This window comes from Sinohyriopsis cumingii, chromosome 6 (genome assembly GCF_028554795.1).
Source record: "Sinohyriopsis cumingii isolate HCF-2022 chromosome 6, ASM2855479v2, whole genome shotgun sequence".
In the NCBI taxonomy this organism is placed as follows: domain Eukaryota; kingdom Metazoa; phylum Mollusca; class Bivalvia; order Unionida; family Unionidae; genus Sinohyriopsis; species Sinohyriopsis cumingii.
The window spans coordinates 16,860,987-16,882,274 of record NC_142966.1 but is presented as its reverse complement, the minus strand read 5'-3'; the positions used below and the strand labels follow the sequence as shown (position 1 = coordinate 16,882,274).

Sequence of the window (21,288 nt, the reverse complement as noted above, 5' to 3'; positions counted from 1 at the left end):
TCTCTTGCCATGGTAAAAACCTGTCAGGGGATGAAAATATATGCAAATCTAAAATGAAGCATCAAAACATATGCGTGCTGAGTTGAGGAATAGTTATTTTCGAATCAGTCCAATATTTCTTTCTCAGTTCAGTGTAATAAAATATTGGGTTACTTTTCTTGTGTTTCTCAAAACTCTGTGTGTGTGTGTGTGTGTGTGTGTGTGTGTGTGTGTGTGAGAGAGAGAGAGAGAGAGAGAGAGAGAGTTTATACTCACACATGTTTTCAGAAGAAGAAATAAAAGAAACATTCTGTTAATTTACGATTTGACCTGGTTTTGTTGTGTCAGTGTTAATTTCAAATGAAGCAATTAGGGTCTGACTTTGACAAATGGTGAATAATAACATCATTTAATTTTATGGAATATATGGTTCAGTCAAAGATCAAGATTTCAGCAGCTGTGGTGATATTGAAGGGAGTTCAAACTGGTTTGGGGTAGCTGACGTAGAGGGGACGCATCCCGTCTGCGAACTCATTGGCCTTGATGAAATTTGGGAAATCCTCTCTCTTTGGACCATGTCCGATGTCAGATCTAATTTAATCTTATGCATTTTCCGTGAAATAGAAGGCCGGTATAGAAATTGTTTTTTTATAGGCTCTCCTTCCATCTCAACAGTTTTTGACAGCGCGGCAACCGTTGTCAGTTTTGTTTGGTTAGGCTCTGAAAAGCGACCATGAACACTAAATGACGTCATTGTTTTCCCTCTTTGCTTATGCAGATAATGGTATGGTTCGCATTTGGGTTTCCTTTGTTGTTTTGCATTGTCATTTTTCACAGACGTATAGAAAGGTGATATTTTCAAATGATGATTTGAAAGATCTTTCTTTGTATCGTCATATTGAAAGTCCCTTCTAATATGGTCATCATGTTTCTTTTTTGGTGCTGCTTTACCTGCATGGATAACTTGTGGCCATGTAGGCTTTTGGTGAAAAATCCTAACACTTTCTTTGTTGAGACAGTTTTCTTTTGAAGTTTCGTGACTTTTAGACTGGTCCTGAGACCGAATTGAGGGATGTGTGAATAGTTTTCGCTTATGAAGATTTCCTATGATATATTTCTGTGCTACAACCGGAAGGTGAATGGAAATCGATGACATATGATCTTGACACTCCTTCTGGCTGACCTTGTATGGCGTCGTTGCCTGCTTGGACACTTTGTCGTCTTGTTCAGATGTGTGGATGTCCGCAATGTTTTCTTTCTTATTGTCTAAATCGAAGAAAAACAAATGCATAAAAGTTTTATTTCTGGAAATTATTTTGAAATGACACGACATTACCTTTATAACTTATAACAAACTGCAACAAGGCACATACAAAGAAACAGAGGGAAGGAGTTCGAAATAGCAGATGAGAGATGGCACGTAATTAAACTTCCCTAAGTAAGTTTTGTTGCCCAGAGGAATATTTATTCAAAACATGTGGAAAATGTTCAGATTTACAACATCCTGTGCTGAAGAATTACAAATTTAGGAAATAATATCCAACCACATTATTTCCGCATCAATTTTACAATAATTCATTCGGACAGGCCTTTGGAGCCTTTGTACATCACAGAGCGTTGGTTATGTACGTGTGCTCCGGTGTGTCCCGATTGGAAAACCGATGCTAATTTATTGTGCTATAACTTATAAATTCGGGAATAGAAAGGAATTAAACTGTATTAAATATAGAATTATGAGTTTTTCTTCTTTCAGAATGCAAGATCGACAAGTGAATAGTTTGAATGGGATTGAACAAAGTACCAATCTAGTGAATGGAATATGAAAATTTAATAACATAAATAAAACAAAACTTTTCATCATGAATAAAAGGAACGTAGCAATATCTTTTAGAAGAAACAATTTCCCATTACTGAACATTATTAAAAGAGTGCTAATTGTGATATACGTCAACAATGACAAATGATTTTAACAAAAGCTGCCAGAATCATGTACAAAGATAGAAATGTTCCTGTAGAATATTTATTTCCATCAATAACAGCAAACCAATATTCGTAATAAGAAAACAAACCCATAAGCATTTCAAAAAATATTGGTTTATACAACGTTAAATACTAACACACATCAACTCCCTTACCAGGAATGACAGCTTTTTCAGGATATTTCTTCTCAAGATTTGGCTCTTTCTTCAGATCCATTATTATTACGCCTGATGTAGTGTCTTTACTGTCATTCTCCTTCTGACTGTCTCTTTTCATATCTACCTTTTGATTGTAGGGATCATCGCTAGGCAAAATTGCTGGAATTTTATTTTCTTTTTCCTAAGAAACAGCCAAGAACATGATCAACAATTACCAACTTTGAATGTATGGTAGGGCTATTTCTATAACAAGAGTATTGCTTGTTAAAACAATAACGAGAACATTCTGAAATTAATCTCCTTACCCCGTATCACTATTATTCATTAGAAGTATGCAGATGCGGCTTTTGAGTATTGTATAAATCGAATGAAGCTAACGAGGGCATTGTATAATGGCTGTGATGTATTACTGTGCAAATAATTACTGTTCTTGTGCTGGTACCTAACCGGAAGTGTCAGGGCTATATTATGATAAATAATATTTATCTCCCAAGTTGTTAAGCGACGACATCTATTTCAAAATAGATACAATTTTAACTGCTAAACTGCCAAATTTGCCTTTTGATGCAAGGTATCAACTTAAAAAGTGAGGAGACCAAAGTAAAGTTTGCTACGGCAAATACTTTTTCTAATTTGAAGTGATAATTTCGTCTTGTAGTCATCCTGATGATAAAAAATGCGAATTGAACTCGTGTCTTACCTGCAGCAATCTATTGTTAGTCACCACTGTTTTCTGCCTGATGTCCATGGACATATGCAAAGAGACTCTGACACTGGCATAGTGACTGGTTAATTTCTGATGCAGAAGATGGTACATGGCAGTTGTCGGGCTGGGGAAGTTTCCTGTGACATATCTAATAACTTCGCTAATCCGGAATCCTTTGACTTCACTCATATACTTCAGGATATTGTCATCTAGGTCTTCTACTTTCAATTTATTTGGACATGGCGATCTCGAAAGCGGAGTTCCAGGACCTAAAATGTATAAATAGTAAAAATAGAAACAAAGCCTAAAGTGTGTGTGTGTGTGTGTGTGTGTGTGTGTGTGTGTGTGTGAAGCAAACATTTTATTTCAGGAATTGAGATATGAGGATTTGGTCTTACTTAAAAGTCTATATTAAAATGCAATCTTAAGAAATTGTACTTAGATAACTTGTATCGCCTTTCTCACTTGGATATACATTAGAAACTATATATGGATTCAGCAATGTATAGTTGTTGATGTCGTGGTCGGGGAGAAATTGTTTAGTTGCATGCTTCCATGTTTTGTGTGCAATTATTTTAAAAGCATTCTCAAACACGAACACGTATTAATATACAAGCATTTAGACAGGTGTTAGTGTCTTATTACTGATTCCAAATAATATGACTTTGGTTTCAAAATAATGGACATGGCTTGCATGTGCCTAGCATAACGAATTGGGACTTTGAGCAGATAAAATTAAGTACCAAAACAAACACATAAATAACAATAAGTATGCAATACACAGCCATGAGAAGAGAAATAGAAGCAGGAATCCAAAACTAGGATAACACATGGAACATACAAATAAATAACCGCAAAATGTGAGGCAAAGTAAAAAGTTCTTAAGAAGAAAGCTAAAACAGGACGTTGGGAAAAGAAGTCAGAAAATAATGACACATAAATGAGTAAATGGATATTTTGTAATCGTTGCATTGGTCCCTTTGACAATGACAATGACAACCATTACTATTTCAGGTGTCTTTCTTTACCACAGAGTTAAATCAATAAATCAACGAGAGAGAGAGAGAGAGAGAGAGAGAGAGAGAGAGAGATCAGAACAATTTAAAAAACCTAAAACACAAGCTATTAAAATAAATGTGATTTTAAATCTCACTAATGGTAAAGTTATCAGCTTTAGAAGCTTCTGTAATTTTGTTATTCAATTTCTCTTTTCGACGACTTCGTTTTAAACCCGCTATCACTAGGTTCCATGTACATAGTGTTTGACCAGTGAAATCGTTGTTTTGTTGATCTGTATTAATACCAGATAAATTAAAAGCGGCACATGGATTAATAGGATCTGTATTGAGATCTCTATCTTCATCAGTTTAAGCTAGTTTTGTGAAGTTTAACAATCTCCTGCAGAAGTCAATCGATGAAACACAGAATATTTGTATGTTTGCGTCAGACGTGTTTTCCTGCATGGTTTATCAAATTCGAACGTTTCTTGAGTTAATAAATTTGACATTTGTGTGATTTTAGTGTCTTTCATTCGTGCAAGTATTCATGTATTCATTGCATTGTTCTCTATTTTCATTTCTCCATTTTTGGCAGCGAGTTTTGACACTATTTTATTGGATTTGTGTAGAACGTTTTAGGATTATTTTTTATTTAATTCATAGCACTGTAAGTTCCTCTTAAATGTTCATTTTTCAACTAAGAGAATTAGATTATTTGTTACGTTGTACAAATTTTGTTGGTTTTGCTTCTTACTGTTACTTAGTTTAAGACTATAGAGTCGTAATAATAAAAAATGAAATTTAATAAACTCAGTTAATATACATCATTTATAAATTTAAGCATAATAATTTTTAATCCTGTCAAAGGTTGAATGAATTAGAAACGTGTTGATTATCCATGAAAGATTAATTACGAATCTGATGATAATGACTATTTACAGGTTACTGCCTTTGTACGGGAAACCATGACCGAGTTTTATTGACATAATTCTGCACGACCATGCGGAATGAAGTTATTTTCAGAAGCAAACGAGTTTATATTTTTCATACAAGTGCAGTAACCTTTTTATTATATGCTCATTTTGTTTAACTACCTAAGGCGTAATAATAAAAGAGATTACAAGAAACAATGTAGTTGAATTTATGCCTGGTTCCAAAACAAATTCACAACCATAGATTCCTCAACTCAATACACAATAACAGTATTCATGCGCACATAGCTCCGCCCAGCAACCTTTTAACTTAGTGTGCACTTTACATCAGTTTAGAAAAGAATTGTCGTTTTGGTCTAAGTAACATTGAAATTTAGAGTCATATTGTGGATGAATGAGCATGGATTTTGTTTCTATGTTGATCCAACTCAATTCTGCATTTCTGATTATGAGGGACTGGATTACTCGGTAAATTCAGTGCAAACAAGAGAATGAATTTCAGTTCTGGAAATGTGGACTACTCGAAATTTCAGTCCAGCTTCCTTGTGTATGGGGTTTTGTAGGACATGTCAGTCGGATTTGAGAACTAAGTAAGAAACTAAAATTTGAGGAATTTCAAGATGCATAGATGTAAGTACTTTTATTACCATTCCTATTACCAGATAAACAAAACGTGTTTATGCCCTGTCATTTGAATTGGGCTGTTGGAGGGACCCCAGCTATGACTTGTATCATACAGTGTGTCTAATATTGCTAGCCTAACATTGTATTAAAGTAGCTACACCGGGATAATAGAAAAGCAGCTGTTGTGTGACACTTCATTTACAGATCGGAAATACTACTTTTACGTCGTCTTGGCTTATTGACTCTGATGCATTTAGTTTCCAACCAAAACCTTCACTTGCGTTCTTTTGTCGAATATAGTAATTTGACAGACTTGTAAAATGGTACGTCTCTGACAGATATGTGATAGCCCTTGGCCTCAATATACTTTTCTATGGTATATTTGTTTAGACCCCAGAGAGCACCCGTCATAGTCCTAACGATTCTATTTGGAAAAAAAAGATATGAATATTCTCCTAACTAACTGTATAAGTAATCAGGAAGACATTTTAAATTACTTTGTCTCTCACGTTTGTTGTTGACATTGCGAATATCACGTTCATTCGTTTGCTTCTTTGAAAGTTTCGTTTCTAACTCAGTGAACTCTTCTTCATCGTTAACTTTATCATCTATACTTTCAAATGGACGAAAGAGTTGCTTCAGTTAATTCACAAAAAAATTTAATCAACCAAAACCTAAAGCGTCTACTACACGAGTGGATATGGTTTGTTTACATAGTAGTTCCTAATACACTCTCTATATTAAGGCGCACGTGTTGCGCACGTGTGTGCAACACGAAGGTGTTCATTATCGTATAATACAGTATTGTGACACTGTAAAGTTAACGGAGACAAAATTGAGTATATAATAAGATGGAATTAAGTACAATATAAAGGAAACATCTGCATATTATCTAGAAGAAAACAATATTTCATCATTGCTTCTTAGAGAAATTGACCCAAACCCTATTGCTTCAACGTACGATCTAAAAACAGGTGTATATATTAAAACACATTATCATTAAATGACTTAAGCAGAAAAGGGCAATATCAGCATACACAATTGGCGGAACTATTGTTAATCCTTTGGCTTTTACATGAAATAATTTCATAGTTCAATTATTTGATACAAATGGTGGAAATGATTAAAGAGTGTGACATGGTTATATCCTAGAAGAATAGGAGAAGAAACCTAACAACGAAAACAGAGAAAATTAACTCGAGTAAATGAATGAAAAATTGAGAGGATGAGATCTAGCTCATCAGAGCGTAAATAATTTACATAAAGCTTTTCTGTCATACTGATTTGATTCCCCGTTAGAAAACTCATGGCAGCCTACACCACATGACTTGTTTCATTTTTTTGATCAACAGATCACTTATGTGTGCATTTATATAGCCCGTGTAATTGGTGTTACAGTTTATATTGGGTATAAATATATGTGAAAAAAGCAAACAGGTTCTAATACTTAAGAACTTATTCTCTTCTTTATCATGTTTCTTTCTCTAAAATATAGGTAATTAAACAGATAACAATGACAACCATACAGAACACATACAGTTTCTCACAAACATGAACAACCACCACAAGGTGTTTAACAACTTAATCGAACATACTGTATTATACATGTGCCAAACAAAGTAAAACCTTAACAAGTTTGAAAGGTGATAATATCTTGGATCGGACCTTCTGTGGTTTCTTACCTTCTGCCAACCAGGCATGTCTAATTGCCTCTTCAAGCTTGATTCTTCTGTCTGGATCTGGTGTGAGAAACTTTTTAAGCAGATCTCTACATTCTGAAGAAAATTAAAACATAAGTTGAAAATATGATCTATGTATGAAAAGCTTCCGCTGTAATTATCACACGCTATGAAATTTAGTAAATGTGTTTTAAAGATGGTTCGTGAATGATATAAAATCGGAGGATCATGGAGTTAGGTTTTATTACGATATACAGCTATATGTATAATGGGTCATATAGCTTCTATGTACATTATTTTATTGCCTTTTCCCTTAAATAACGGTCTGAAGATCTTCAAGATTATATATAGATAAACATGTACCACAATGAAGCAAGTTTTTCAGTTGACTCAAGGAAGATATCTGCAATAGCCCTTAAAATGGAAGTGTGGTGATTTCAATATAGGTGACATAGCTATATTTTAAAAATCCTGATAAGTATATCACAGAGTATTCTCAAGAAAATCCAGTTACTGACTGATCTACTGTGGCTAAGCGGCCTTGTTTCACAAAACATTGCAATGGTTCTGTGGAAGCAAGGAATACAAATTCTTGTTTGATGAAAATAGATAAAACCTTACGCCAAAACGTTTGAAAGACTTGGTCGTATCAACTATAGTACTAAAAATGTTGAAACAATAATATAGACAAAGCTAATTTGTTTCAAAATAACAAACAAACATGTTACGATACAAGAGTTTGACTTTGGAAATGTAAGTGAGCTTAGAAAGTATGATTCTTTAATTGTAAATGTGCAAATCGGGTAGTTTTCTAGACAGACTAAGGAAAATTATTATAAATACAACAAAGCATACACCCAATGACTTTATTTAGACCAGTATTCTAAAGTACTACAAACAGGAATATTATGTCCGATAATCAGTGGTGGATGAAAGCTAAGGAATACAGGACAGAATCGAAACATCAGCTACCGATAACGTAATAAAAGCTCATAATAGTGACTTTTAATCCATGAAACGCATGATTTTCGAAACAGAACACGAAATCTTAAACCAGGAAGACATGTTACAACAACCGATAGTTCTCAATACCTTCCAACAAAACATATTTCATAATTTATTAAACATTTCGGAAAGAGTGATTTGAACTGTCTAAATGGATTGTACATGTAGCTTGACTTTGAAATTCTTCGTATGAATACCTTTGGATATTCTCTCTGGTAGTGGATTGATCTGGCCGTTGACCATCTTGTTATGCAACGTCTTGATATTGAACGGTTCCACCGTGAACGGTAGATTACCTGCTAGCATGGCATACATGTTTACGCCACTGAAGAAAAGAAAACAGAATAATTCAAATTTGACACATTGCAAACTTTACTGTGTGTTTGTGTGTGTGTGTGTGTGTGTGTGTGTGTGAGAGAGAGAGAGAGAGAGAGAGAGACTTAACATAAATTGGCTCAAGGTAAAGCATGACGATATATCGTTAGTAAATACCTGGTCTTACAAAAGGCTAGTCAACAATATTGTGCAATCCATAAATCCTAAATAAATAGTTTTTTTTAAAAAATATCTTTTCTTCTCCAAGACATTAGCGGTCACTTACATGCTCCAAACATCAATCTGTGGACCGTATTTTCTGCGCCCTAAAAGTTCCGGGGCGGCATATGCTGGACTGCCACATTGCGTGACACAGAAGTCTTGCACCTTCCTCCCGTTCTTGGTGTGGACAGTTTTTATGGAGTTGCTGAGACCAAAATCTGAATAACAAAATATAAAAACCGAAATGAGAGACAAAAAGCAAGATAGGGAACATGATAGGTCGCCAGAGTAATAGACAGGTAGCTAGAAATATTATTAACAAACGTTTGTGCCTTTTCTTCATCAACCTAAAGCACAAAGCCATTTTCATTCTCCTATTTTGTCATCTAGAAGCAATTAATGTTGTTTGTATTATTAATATGATTATTTTATTACTCTTATTATTCATTTCTTGATCCGTTTTGAATCATGCCTTGTTTGATTGTAACTATAATTTTCTAGCCAGGGTTTGATTGACTCCTGGTAATTAGTCAATTATTACTGAATTGAACTAAGAAAGTATCCAGCCAATGAGACAGAAGTTTGTTTTAGTGTAAACTCAATTAAGAGGCTTTAGAAAATATTCCACCAGATAAAATCATGGACATTTAAAAACAATGCAGTTTATATAACAAATTTGGTCCGTTGATTTTTTAAACGGATTTTACGTTTGCGCCTTTTATCGTTTATTTTAATTTGACCTTTTAAAGGATTTTAACAGCTATACCTTTGATCTTTAATTTTTTAAGACATACGTTTATCAAGAAAGGCGTGTTATAACTACAATTGCTACATTTAATTTAAAACGTAACTTTTAATCAGCATTACTGAGCCAGTGTGTCGTGTTGACCTGCTGCTAAATCCTATATATTCATGCATACATACTAAGAAAGTTATGCCACGATTTCATTTATGCCTAAGTGAAATAATACAGAAGTAAGTCTCCAGCACTATATAATGTACTCTTTTATATTACGACGGTTCAAAATTGGGGTCAATCAGATTGCAGAGGTATTGTGTCCGTTTAATTATTTATACTAATCTTGTTTGATGTGGTCATTGAACATATATAAATCAGCTTTATATATGTAAACCAACAATCTTGTATTCAGATTATTCAGAAGGTATAATCGAATATGTAAATTTGCTGAAAACAAAGTCTGGACTGTAGGGTGTGATAGACATTTTGTACAAAGATTATCGTACTTTTTAAAGGTCACTGAAAACGTATGCATTGCTTACGTCAAGCAGCATCTCATTTCCTACATCCATACTGGGGAAAATGGCTCTTATTGGAACTTCAAAAAGTATCATGAGTAAACAATTGGAGTATAAAACTGATCCCATTTTAACTTTTTTTATCAGCTTCGTTACCAATGAATTAAACGCTCGATAGATTGAAAGTTTATTTTAAATTACGAAACATTGCTGTAAATCACTCAAAGGTTTTCAATGTTATAATTTGTTATCCACAAATAATAAAGGTTGTACAAAATGAAGCTGACATCACTGATAAAAGAGAACAATTTATAAAGCTCATATCGATTAGCAGAGATCTGGATCTGCCGTCACTTTCACCGATATCTTTAATCATGCATTCATTCAATTGCGTAGCCCGGTTATTCTCTCTCTCTCTCTCTCTCTCTCTCTCTCTCTCTCTCAAACATAATGCATGCATGTACACACAAATCAAATCATTTTAGAGTGCAGACACGCCGGTACTATTAAGTACTTCCGATAATCATTGTTAGTTACTATTAAAAATGAATGGAATGGGCGTGAACGAATGTGTCCGCTTTGTCGCCATTTCAAGTGCCGCGGTTACTGCATATTATTTATCCACCTTTAAACTTTCCTTTATTCGCAGCTTGCTGACTTGGTTTTTTGTTAGATTTTTTATTTCTTTTGCATTTTTAAAATGTTTGTCTTTGGTCCGTATCAAGGCAGAATTTGGTCTTTCAAGGGAATGTACTGTTATGAGTATTGGCACTATATTAACACTGGAGTTAACAAAAAAGAGGTTATTTTGTCTTCGAAAAGGTTTTACTACTGATGTTCTGCGAATTTCCCAAGAAAACCATTCATTTTTTGTTCACCAATATCTTAGTAAGAAGCACTATGAACAAATGCAGAAGCATCATCTTTGCTCGTTGTCTGGGATAGACAAAGTGACTAAAACGTTCCAGTCGAGTGACTTTGTGTGTACTAAACGAACAGTCTGGAATAGTTCTAATATTGAACTAGAAAAGACAAAATGAGGACGCAAGCATACATTACACATAGAAATGGTTCTTTTGAATGTAAGAAAAATTGTTCTTAAAAAGGAACGTGGTATCGATCCAATTAAAACAATAAAAAAACTTTTGACACTCCATTACCTTCCATTGTAAGTATCTTTATCTTCTATCTTTGACGTGCGTGTTGACTCACATAATGCACGGGAAAAAAACGTCGGCTAAGAATTTTGTTGCAGGAATACTGTAGGGTTGCTAAGGTCTCATTGGATAGTTTCGTATTTTGACACCTCCCTAATTTTTAAGGTGCATAAGGCACATACTGATTCTTTTAGCTGCCTTGTCACAGAAAAATATTCAAAATAGCTCTTTGCTGTCAAAAATGAATGTAAAATTATGGGGTTGGTGGCAGTGTTGGTTCAGTATAAAAGAAACCAGTTGCATTAGGAATTAACCAGATTGCGTTAGTCAGAATCTCACATGTATGCTTTCTACAAAAATCATTAGTTTGTTTTTATTTGTATCTTCAGTGTAAAATTATTCTCATTTTTCTGCAATAGGCCATTTTCGGATGGAAATTCACCAGATAAACTGTCCAGTGAGACCTAAGGCAAACTTTGTTGGAGATACAGTATATTTAATTAGAGTTTATTTATCAACGTTATTCTGTAAACTAATTCCTTTCATCTGTTTTAACTATTTTTCGTTTGAAAAATTTGATTGGAGTCATATTTTAAGTAGCGTATTTCACTCATATTCTTCAGGTCACGTCCATATTTATCCTGTTTCTACAATTTATTCACAGAATTTTAATAATGATAATAAGAATGCTCAGTCCAATTTTGGATTCTTTTCTCTAAATAGGCTGTTCATGCGAATGTAATGGGTAATTTAATTTTATTTAACTGCATCAAAGACTAAAACAAAACAAAGAACTGACGAAAGGAAACATAGATATTATACATACAATATAGACTCCTTACGTCCTGGCTCAGAGTTTAAATGCATAAAACACCTTGCTTTCATCTTTCAATAACTAGCATTCTATCCCAGCACGACAAAAATAAAATAATAAAGACTATTAACAGACGGCCAGTATGATTTTTGTCTACAAAAATCCACCCTCCTATACCAATTATTTCGTTACAGACTTTTTATTCAGCTGGCGCAGATACTATACTGATAAATAACCTTATTATTGCCACATAAAAGCAAACTAAGAACAATGAGCCAGGATGCATCCTGTCTAAAAATAGCCCGTGTTGTTTTTGTTTTTGAAATTTTTTTTTTCTCATGTGGTGTGTGGTAGAATGTTGCTTTTGAGAAAACAACGATTTATTACTGGTCTTGGTTTATTGGTTGCTATTTTTGCTGTTGGGGGTGAGGTAGTTGTTAGATTTTGAAAAAGAAATCAAGCTGTGCTATAGATAAAATGTTTATGTTACTGATACAATTAAATAAGACAAACACGAATCAGTTATTTCTTATTTAACTTTCTTTTATTGTGCAACCATAATAAATTAGTATACTTGTAATTAGTGACACAGTGAGCACATTCAACAGGGCTCTCAAAACTCACTTATTTCGACTGCAAGAACAAACTTAAAGATCTAATAATGTTTCCTACCTTAAATATTCTCAGCATTTTTTTATATTTTTTAATGTTTTTCTAATTTAATGGTGTCTGTTTTTGTAATAATATTATTATATGTTTTTTTTATCTTATAGGTGTTGTCTGATGTTGTAAAGCGCTTAGAGCTTCTAAAGATTAGGCGCTATACAAAGTCCTCATTATTATTATTATTATTATTATTACTTGTTTTTATGATTCCTATTTTATTACAGAATTTTTTATCTTGTTTCCTTTCATCGGTTCATGGTGCCAACTTGTAACTGCCGTTCCAGTCAGACGGAGAACATATACTTCGTAATATCCGTCGAACAATTTGTACGAGTATAATTTGGGATTCACTTTATACTGTTTGGACAATTTTCGTTCGGAATGACCATTTCCTTGTAACGAAAATATATGGAACTCTTCTGACCAGAGAGTTTTGGATATATCCGATTTTAAGAATCTTACATCAAACACTTACATATACTATGAGGGGTTAGTTAAGGGACATGACGACTGCGTGCCCTGGAGACAGGTGTATGAAAGAGTTATACATAGGCCCTCTGTATTAAAGGCTCCACTGAAAGCATAGCTATGGTTAGTTGTCACTTATATAGGAGTGTCTTTTAAGGTAGGGTTCAACTAAAGTCAGTTTCTTACATCTGACCTCATAGTTAAAGCAGGACACAAAAGTACAAAGAGACGATGACTTGCTTGGAATCATTCTTCATCGATTGATCATTTCCTTCTCTGAACTCGGGCAATAAATAATGAATGGACGAATGGCTGTTTTTATATTTCTCTCTCAATGAAGTACGTGTATGTTTTATCCTCGCGCTTTTATAAGTGTGAGAGAGTATGGGTATATGTATAATGTCATGAAATTCCCTCTACAGCTCGCCTTGTGTTGAATTTGGCAAAGTGCGTGTGTGTGTCTGTGTAATGTCATGAATCCCATCCTACACCTTGCCTTGTATTGAACCTGTGTGTGTGTGTGTGTGTGTGTGTACTGTTATTAATCTCATCCTATACCTCGCCTTGTGTTGATTTTGGCAAGTGTGTGTGTGTATGTGTCTGTGTAATGTCATTAATCCCATCCTACATCTCGCCTTGTATTGAACCTGTGTGTGTGTGTGTGTGTGTGTGTGTGTACTGTCATTAATCTCATCCTATACCTCGCCTTGTGTTTTTATTTTGGGGGCACGTGTGGGACAAGCTTTTGGAGTGTGGAGCTGAACACACGAGAGGATATGCTTTTGTATTACATACGACTACTGGATTCTTCACCATTTCGATTTGAAAATACATATATAGATATAGATAAAGTAGCAAATATACACCAGACAGAACGGTATGGTGCTAATCATGGATCCTATGGCAGGCTACGGGGTAATATGAAGTGACATTATATATGGAAAAAGAATATAATCATCAAGGTTAAATAGTATTTTAAGTCATCCCCTTCAGAGATTCGAACCTGGGTACACACACACACACACACCCCTCTAACTTTTGGATAAAGTTGCTCAAATATACGTATTTTATGACTGCAGCCGAAAAGATACAATTTATGTCTGATACAAGGATTATCTTTTGTCTGCCAAAATGTGCACGGAAGATAAGAAAATGGTTCCAACTTCACGGTAAATATGTACTGACATTAGCATGAGAAATTCATCAGCATCGATGACATCATAGATACGATAAAATATTAAACAGGGAATAGCTTTGAATACCATTGTATTACTAATTTGTTAAATCTTTCTTTTATCCAATGTGGTGCGTGTTAACGCATACATGTAATTTGGAAGACGAGCTTAATTAGGCAGTTTGTTGATGTTAATTATCCTGCTTTAGCACAATGAAATTAGCTCGGTTTAGGTGGTTACCTCAAATCATTTAACCTTTTCAAATAAATGAAACGTTTAATCTTGATGATTAAAGTTAATTTCGTCACTGAAAATATGTCAGTCACCTTCTCGGTGGAGGTACTACGTTTCTATCAGCTGTTTCGAATTTTCCAAATTTTCATTTACATTGGTGACATGAACGTTGGACAATATTTGGTTCCACTTGGATTCTCATATAGTTTCTGTTTAGTTATGTTCAACTCGTTCGGTGTGCTCTGGACCTGATCGTGTAACCTCATTAGCATGTGTGTGTGTGTCTGTGTTTGTGTATGTGTCTGTGTGTGTATGTGTGTGTGTGGTTTGAATTTCAACGTAGCTTTAACAATACTTCAGTCATATTGCTACGATGTCTTCAGTGTGGCAATTGATAGTGATGTCTAGCACTGGGGCATAATGCCGCAGACATGTACAATTATGTCCCACCCAGTCACATTATCCTGACACCAGGCCGACCAGTCCTAACACTAACCTCTTAATGCTGAGCCCTAGCGAGGAAGCTGTTAGTACCATTTTTATAAGTCTTTGGTATGACTTGGCTGTGGTTCGAACCAAACTTGCAATAAATGAAAAGAAGTACAGAACTATCAGATACACCATATACTCCTACCAGTCAAAGTGACATTGTTTAGAGGGAAATATTGAATGCAAAAGTATTTCAGCAGGTCTGCAGCTATTATTATCGCTCACATTAATTGTTCAAACCCTAAACAAGCACACAAATGAAACAAAGCGAACGTGACTTCTTGACTTAATGATATCCGAGCAGATGACTGACAGACTGTCAGAAAACGATAAAAGAAAATATCATCTTCAAACTTTATGTCGATCAATCCATTAATGAGGGATCGTAGTCAGTTATCTTCCCTTTAAACCGATAGATGGCAGCATGGAAAAAAGCAGTCCAAGCTCATTTCCGGTATACTTCCTGCTTAATAAGTAAGCAATAATAAGAACGCATCTTCATCTTGCTTTACAATGTGTCTCAGTCGTATGGACCATGGACGTCAATGTCGGTGAGAGAGGAGTTTAAAAAGACAAGGCTAAGTTATCTTTATGAAAAAAGGAGTTAATCGAAAGGTAAGCAAATATTAGACATGATCAGGATATTGTATTTTCTCGTATCTGCATAAAAATAAAATAATAATTTTCACACAATTAACTTTGTGATTATTTTCTGAAATTATTTTTCAACAGATTCATAACCCTAAAATCACATAATTCATGGACGATTCAGTAATTTATTCTGAATAATTCTTTAGAGAGTTACTAAGTGGGGTAATTTAGTTAAAAGTTTGGACTTCCTTAGAACCGACTGTACCTGTTAGTTTGGAAATATACAAGATTTTCGTTGAATATTTTTTAAAGTTAAACATAAATTAGATATATTATTAATGTAATATCATATCTGCATTATATGCAGCTGTAAATGTTCTTTTTATTCTCAGGTCTAGGACAACGTTTTTTTTTTTTTTAAATATGTCGTCCTAGACAAGTATATTTTATAAGTCATATAAGTGAATAAAGTCTGCTATATTAGTACTGCTCTCCTCCATAAAATAGTTTTCGGTTTTCAAGAAACAGAGTTTCATTATTTTTATTAAGATGATCATGCTTCTTATTTAAAGTGGGTTTAATTTGAAATTAAACCAATACAGGGCAGAGAGAGAGAGAGAGAGAGAGAGAGAGAGAGAGAGAGAGAGAGATGTACATATGTGTTTTGTGTATGTGTGTGCAATGATATATGTCAGATTTGCAATGATATATGTCAGATTTGCAATGATATATGTCAGGTTTGTAATGATATATGTCAGATTTGCAATGATATATGTCAGATTTGCAAAAGAGAAATGTTCTATTTTTATTTTTTTCAGACAACCTGTACCTAATATATTACTTGGAAGGGACAAAAGGAGAGATATTATCATGGTCTAAATAAAATGGTATATGTCAGATTTGCAATGATATATGTCAGATATGCAAAAGAGAAATGTTCTATTTTTATTTTATTCAGACAACCTATACCTAAAATATTGCTAGAAGGGACAAAAGGAGAGATATTATCATGGTCTAAATAAAATTGCTTGGAATTGACAAAAGGAGAGATATTTTCATGGTCTAAATAAAATTGTATTGTTCTTGGTGCATTAAAATCAGTCTTGCAATGACAGTTTGCAATAAGATTTAAAGCATTACATTGGATTTTGTCGCCCTACAACATATGGTGTACTATTTTAAATGGGAAATGTTTCTGATTAATACACACATACACACACACACACCTCTTCTTTTTTAATCATTTATTTGTGCAAGTCCGGACCCTTCATTGAGGTGATTATTATAAAAACAGACCAAGACTATATGTCTCTTTGTGACCGTATATTTTACTTTTGTTGACAAAATAAGGCAATTATTTTCTTTTCCTTTAAGGTTTAAATACAAAACTGTTCTCACAGTTGTTTTGCATAAATTAATTGTCTTGTAATGAGTGAATAAAATAATAAGACAATAAGTTGTACATTTGGTATTTACTTATCAAGTTCTTTCTTCCATGTACGTGACTGAAAATTACAGCATGTCAAACAAAGGTTGTATATTGGCCCCAACTCTTTTCGTCATGATGCTCTCTGCCTCTTGTACTGATGCCTTCCATGTCTATGACACTGGGATCGACATCAGACACTGGACCGACGGCAAGCTCATAAATCTGAGGAGACTACAGGCGAAGATGAATTTACAGAAAGTGACTGTTCTTAGTCTCCTATTTGCTGATGACTGTTCCCTGAATACTTGATCCGAGTCTGACATGTAACATATTATGGACCTTTTTTTCTTCCGCTTGCAACAATTTCGATCTCACAATTATTATCAAGAAGACAGAAGCGATGCACCAACCTGCATCGGGAAAGTCTTACATAGAACATCTAACAGTAAATGACCAAAACCTCCTAGCAGTGGAAAAGTTCACCTCGAGCTGAATGTGGGCTAAAGAGTCTCTCAAGTCATTTTTGAAAAACTTAAACACTGATCCATAGTCTTCGTATGTTCTTGCACAGGATCTCTCCACCTGGCAGAGACTCGTCTATACTGGAACTGCATACATTGAACACAGGAGAACTGCAAAGGCAGTGCAAAAGAGCGAGCATCGTAAATCTCAGAACTGCAGCACATCCTCTATTGTTCAACCAAACCCAAGCAATAGCTCATGTCAAGTGTACCACAGACGAGTCAGAGCACATATTTGTCTGATCAGTCACTCACAGAAAGTAAATCAACAAGTGATGTCATGGTTATCGTCGAACTCGAAAGACGAACAACAAAACAACAATTGACTGATTGATTGATTGATTGGTTAGGTTAGTTACATAGTTTGTACATTAATTTATAGTTAGTTGCTTAGTATTTGGGTTCATTCGTATATTTGTTGGTTAAGTACATAGTATTTAAAGTTTAAAAAATGTTCACCGTGTTATGTTTCTTTCAAAATTTCCTCTTATAGAAGGATTTGTCAACAATCTAATAACGACATTTATCTCAGAACAAGTTTTCGATTGCACTTCTTGTCCAATGGAATACACTCAAAATACAGAAAATTAATCTCATTTCTTTCATGCATTATTTACTTATTCAATGACTTTTTTTTAAAGGAACGTTCATTTCTGATACATTGAACAATTAATATAAATACTTTATCAAGGTCATGATGATGTCATTTTAAATAAAACTTACGTATATCGAGTAAGAATACCAGAAAATGCAAACGTTTATTTGGACAGTGATAACTGTCGTTTTAAGAAATTCCTGCCGTAACTCACTTTGTAAGTTCTTTGAGCGATTGTAATAGGTAACTTGAGAGACCAGATATTCCTAGCATTCTTGTATTAAGATAAGATTAAGATTTCTCTGTGTCGAACATCACTGCAGACTTCATGCGAGAGGAAAATGCGAATTTATCTTCTTTCTATCTCGTTATGATGTTGAACTGAAACACTGTGGGCATTCTTTGGTTAAAAAGTGCAGTTATAAATAGAAAAATCTGACACTGAAATCTGAGAACTTTAACATTTTACCCATATTATTACTTGCTATGCATTTGGTGAGTTTTTGCAACATCTTTACCGTTTTGGCTCATGGGTCAAATTTACTTTTAGTAGATTTGACAAGCATTTTACCGGTACCATTTACGCTGCTTAGCAATGTATCACCATATTTGTGCTGATGTGCGATTAAAAAAGCTATACATACATACATACATACATTCATACATACATACGTCTCGGTACTGACTTTCTGTTTTGAAAAATATTCGAGGCGACGAATTATTTCGGCACTGACCAACGTGTTGTAAATTCGACACCAAAAATTAATTAATCCACACAAACTACCTTAATATAAATCTTAAATATAAATTCGATAAAATATTTATTACGTCGCATAAAGCCATAACATTTCTTATGTATAACTTGTATTCAAATGCAAGAACGTAATGCTAGTTCTTAAAGTTGCAATTTTCCGCATATTCACAATATTTCCTTAGGATAATTTTTAGGGATCACGCAACATTAGCGTCAATTCGATTTGTGTATTCGCGTTCTGATATGGTGTTTTCCTTGTGTCGTTCATACTAGTATACGTCTTTGAACATTATACAAGCACCCGAATTCCCGTTAGTAGCAGCGGGTTGCGGTTATTTAAAACATTTCTTTAAGGTTTAAGTTGCGGATATCTAGATTGAAATTGTCGTTTCAGATCTTAAGGTTTTTGAATTTGGTAACTCCAGTTATCATCATCATTATCATTTCTGGACGCCAACAACTGTTGTTAGTCACCACATAAAGCAGAAGATAAGGATGACTGATTCAGCAAACTTCAAATTCATTGAAATTTATGAAACCACAGCGATAGAATCGTGTTTATAAATTGGATTTCTCAACCACACATTGATCGTATGTTTGCCTGACTGCTGGTTACTGCGTTACAAGAATTTTGTTTATATTGAAATTATGCTGATAGGAAGTGGTCAAAGGGAGATAAATCGTATAATCCGTTAGTTACGATTTACTGTGCAGAAGTTACTTTTTCCAAATATTTTCAAACGTTTAACAAAACTTCTGAGAAAATTACAAAAGGAAAGATAATAAATTATATTATTTAACTGTGCCAGCTTTGTTCAAGAACAAAATGAGGATGAAACGCTTTAAAAGATATTTAACAAAAACTGTATATGTATTTAAATCAACCGTTGTTAATGAAAGCCTAATCCACGTGTGGTAAAGCACAGGAGTCTGACGTTCAGTCAATAAAGTACGGCGAAATCTCTGACAACATGAAATCACCTTATTGGTTATATAAATGAACACAATGAGTGCAACGGTGACCACAACCCTCCGCTCGATTCGACTGAATCTGTGATATATTCATCCCCTTCAACTTGTTCTCCAGCAAACTGTTTACGCTTCACTTTCCGATGGATTGAAAATTCAGAACTGATTTTTGCAGACACTGCCACTATTGTGGCTTCTTTCAAAATTGTTTTCCAGTCATCCCGAACAGATTTGAGTTGACTGATCAATGCCTCAATATTTTACACCTCGACATCAATAGTTGCCTTTCTTGCCTGAATGACCTGGTTGCAGCAATCAATCAATGTGAGGACTTCCATCCAAATGCCTGCCATGAGAACACATTTGAAGGAGTTCATATATTTTATGGCACCTTTCACATCAGTTCGTGTTTTTGCAGTCAGATTCAAGCTCTGAACTTCTTCCAAAGAGGCAATGATTCCACACAAGTAATTAAAGAAGGGGCGAATGCTATCATGTCTCTCAGTCCATCGAGTCCCAGATTGCCCATGCAGAGACACACTATGCAGCTTCTTTTGTAATATTTCGCAGCGTTGTGGACTAGCAGAGAATATGGTATACACAGTTTGAACAATTCCAAAGAAGGTCTCAGCATCTGTGCAGCTTGAGGCAGCATTCAGTCCACACAAATGCAATGAATGACAGCCACATAGTGAGAATATAGAAAGTGGGTTCTTCTTTAGGAAAACTGCTTGAACACCTTTGTACTGTCCTGACGTGTTGGCCCCATTGTCATAGCCTTGGCCACGACAGTCCCCAAAGCGAATTTTCAAAGTTTCCAAAGTCTCCAGGACTAATCTTGCAATATCAGATCCAGTCTTTTTTGCACAATCTGCAAAGATCAAAAACCGCTCTTCGATGGAAAATTTTCCAAGTTCTTCATGTACGTATCGTATGACAAAAGTAGTTTGTTCAGTATGACTCACATCAGGGGTGGCATCAATCATAATTGAAAAATACTTTGCAGATTCACACTCTTCTACGATTCGTCTCCGAACTTCAGCAGTACAAAGTCCAATGAATTCATTTTGAGAATGATTTGAGAGATAATGCGCTTGAAGCCTTTGCCCCTTTATCCTGTGACCGTTTAACTCTCATCACATGTTCCTTGAGAATTGGATCATAATGCGAAATCAGTTCTAGCAATCCTAAGAAATTTCCATTATGAGGATCTCCAATTATGTCTGACTTTCCGCGAAAAGCCAATCCACGTTCACCAAGAAACAGAACTACATCCAAGATTCGTTCCTGAATTTTTCTCCATGTAGCTGCTTCGGTGAGGATTTGGCGATCCAGAAAATATTCAATTGACCGATCATTCTTCACTCGAACTTCTAATTCACGCCACTGAATGTATCACTGTTTATGGGCTTTTGAATGCTCATGCTCAGGAATACGATTGATAAGCTTCTTCCATTTCTTTCCAGGTTCCCATTCTTCCGTCATTGCAAGTGATGAAGTCAAGCGTTGAACCTGACTTTCAGGTGAAAATAATCGACATGGCAAACAAAATAGTGCCATCTTTGCTCGGC

At 34.7% G+C, this 21,288-nt stretch overlaps 1 protein-coding gene across 1 annotated transcript in view; it reads right to left on the bottom strand.

The window, feature by feature from the left end:
• Positions 1–372: 372 nt before the first annotated feature.
• LOC149796429 (uncharacterized) overlaps positions 373–21,288 on the bottom strand; it is a 35,208-nt gene continuing 14,292 nt past the window's right edge. Inside the window, exons 5-10 of the mRNA XM_089960224.1 lie at positions 8,663–8,816; positions 8,259–8,386; positions 7,060–7,152; positions 2,818–3,092; positions 2,115–2,298; positions 373–1,245 (exon numbers count right to left, since the gene is read on the bottom strand). Of these exons, the coding sequence (XP_089816350.1) occupies positions 422–1,245; positions 2,115–2,298; positions 2,818–3,092; positions 7,060–7,152; positions 8,259–8,386; positions 8,663–8,816 (1,658 nt within the window). The 3' untranslated portion in view covers positions 373–421. The remainder of the gene's footprint in view (positions 1,246–2,114; positions 2,299–2,817; positions 3,093–7,059; positions 7,153–8,258; positions 8,387–8,662; positions 8,817–21,288) is intronic.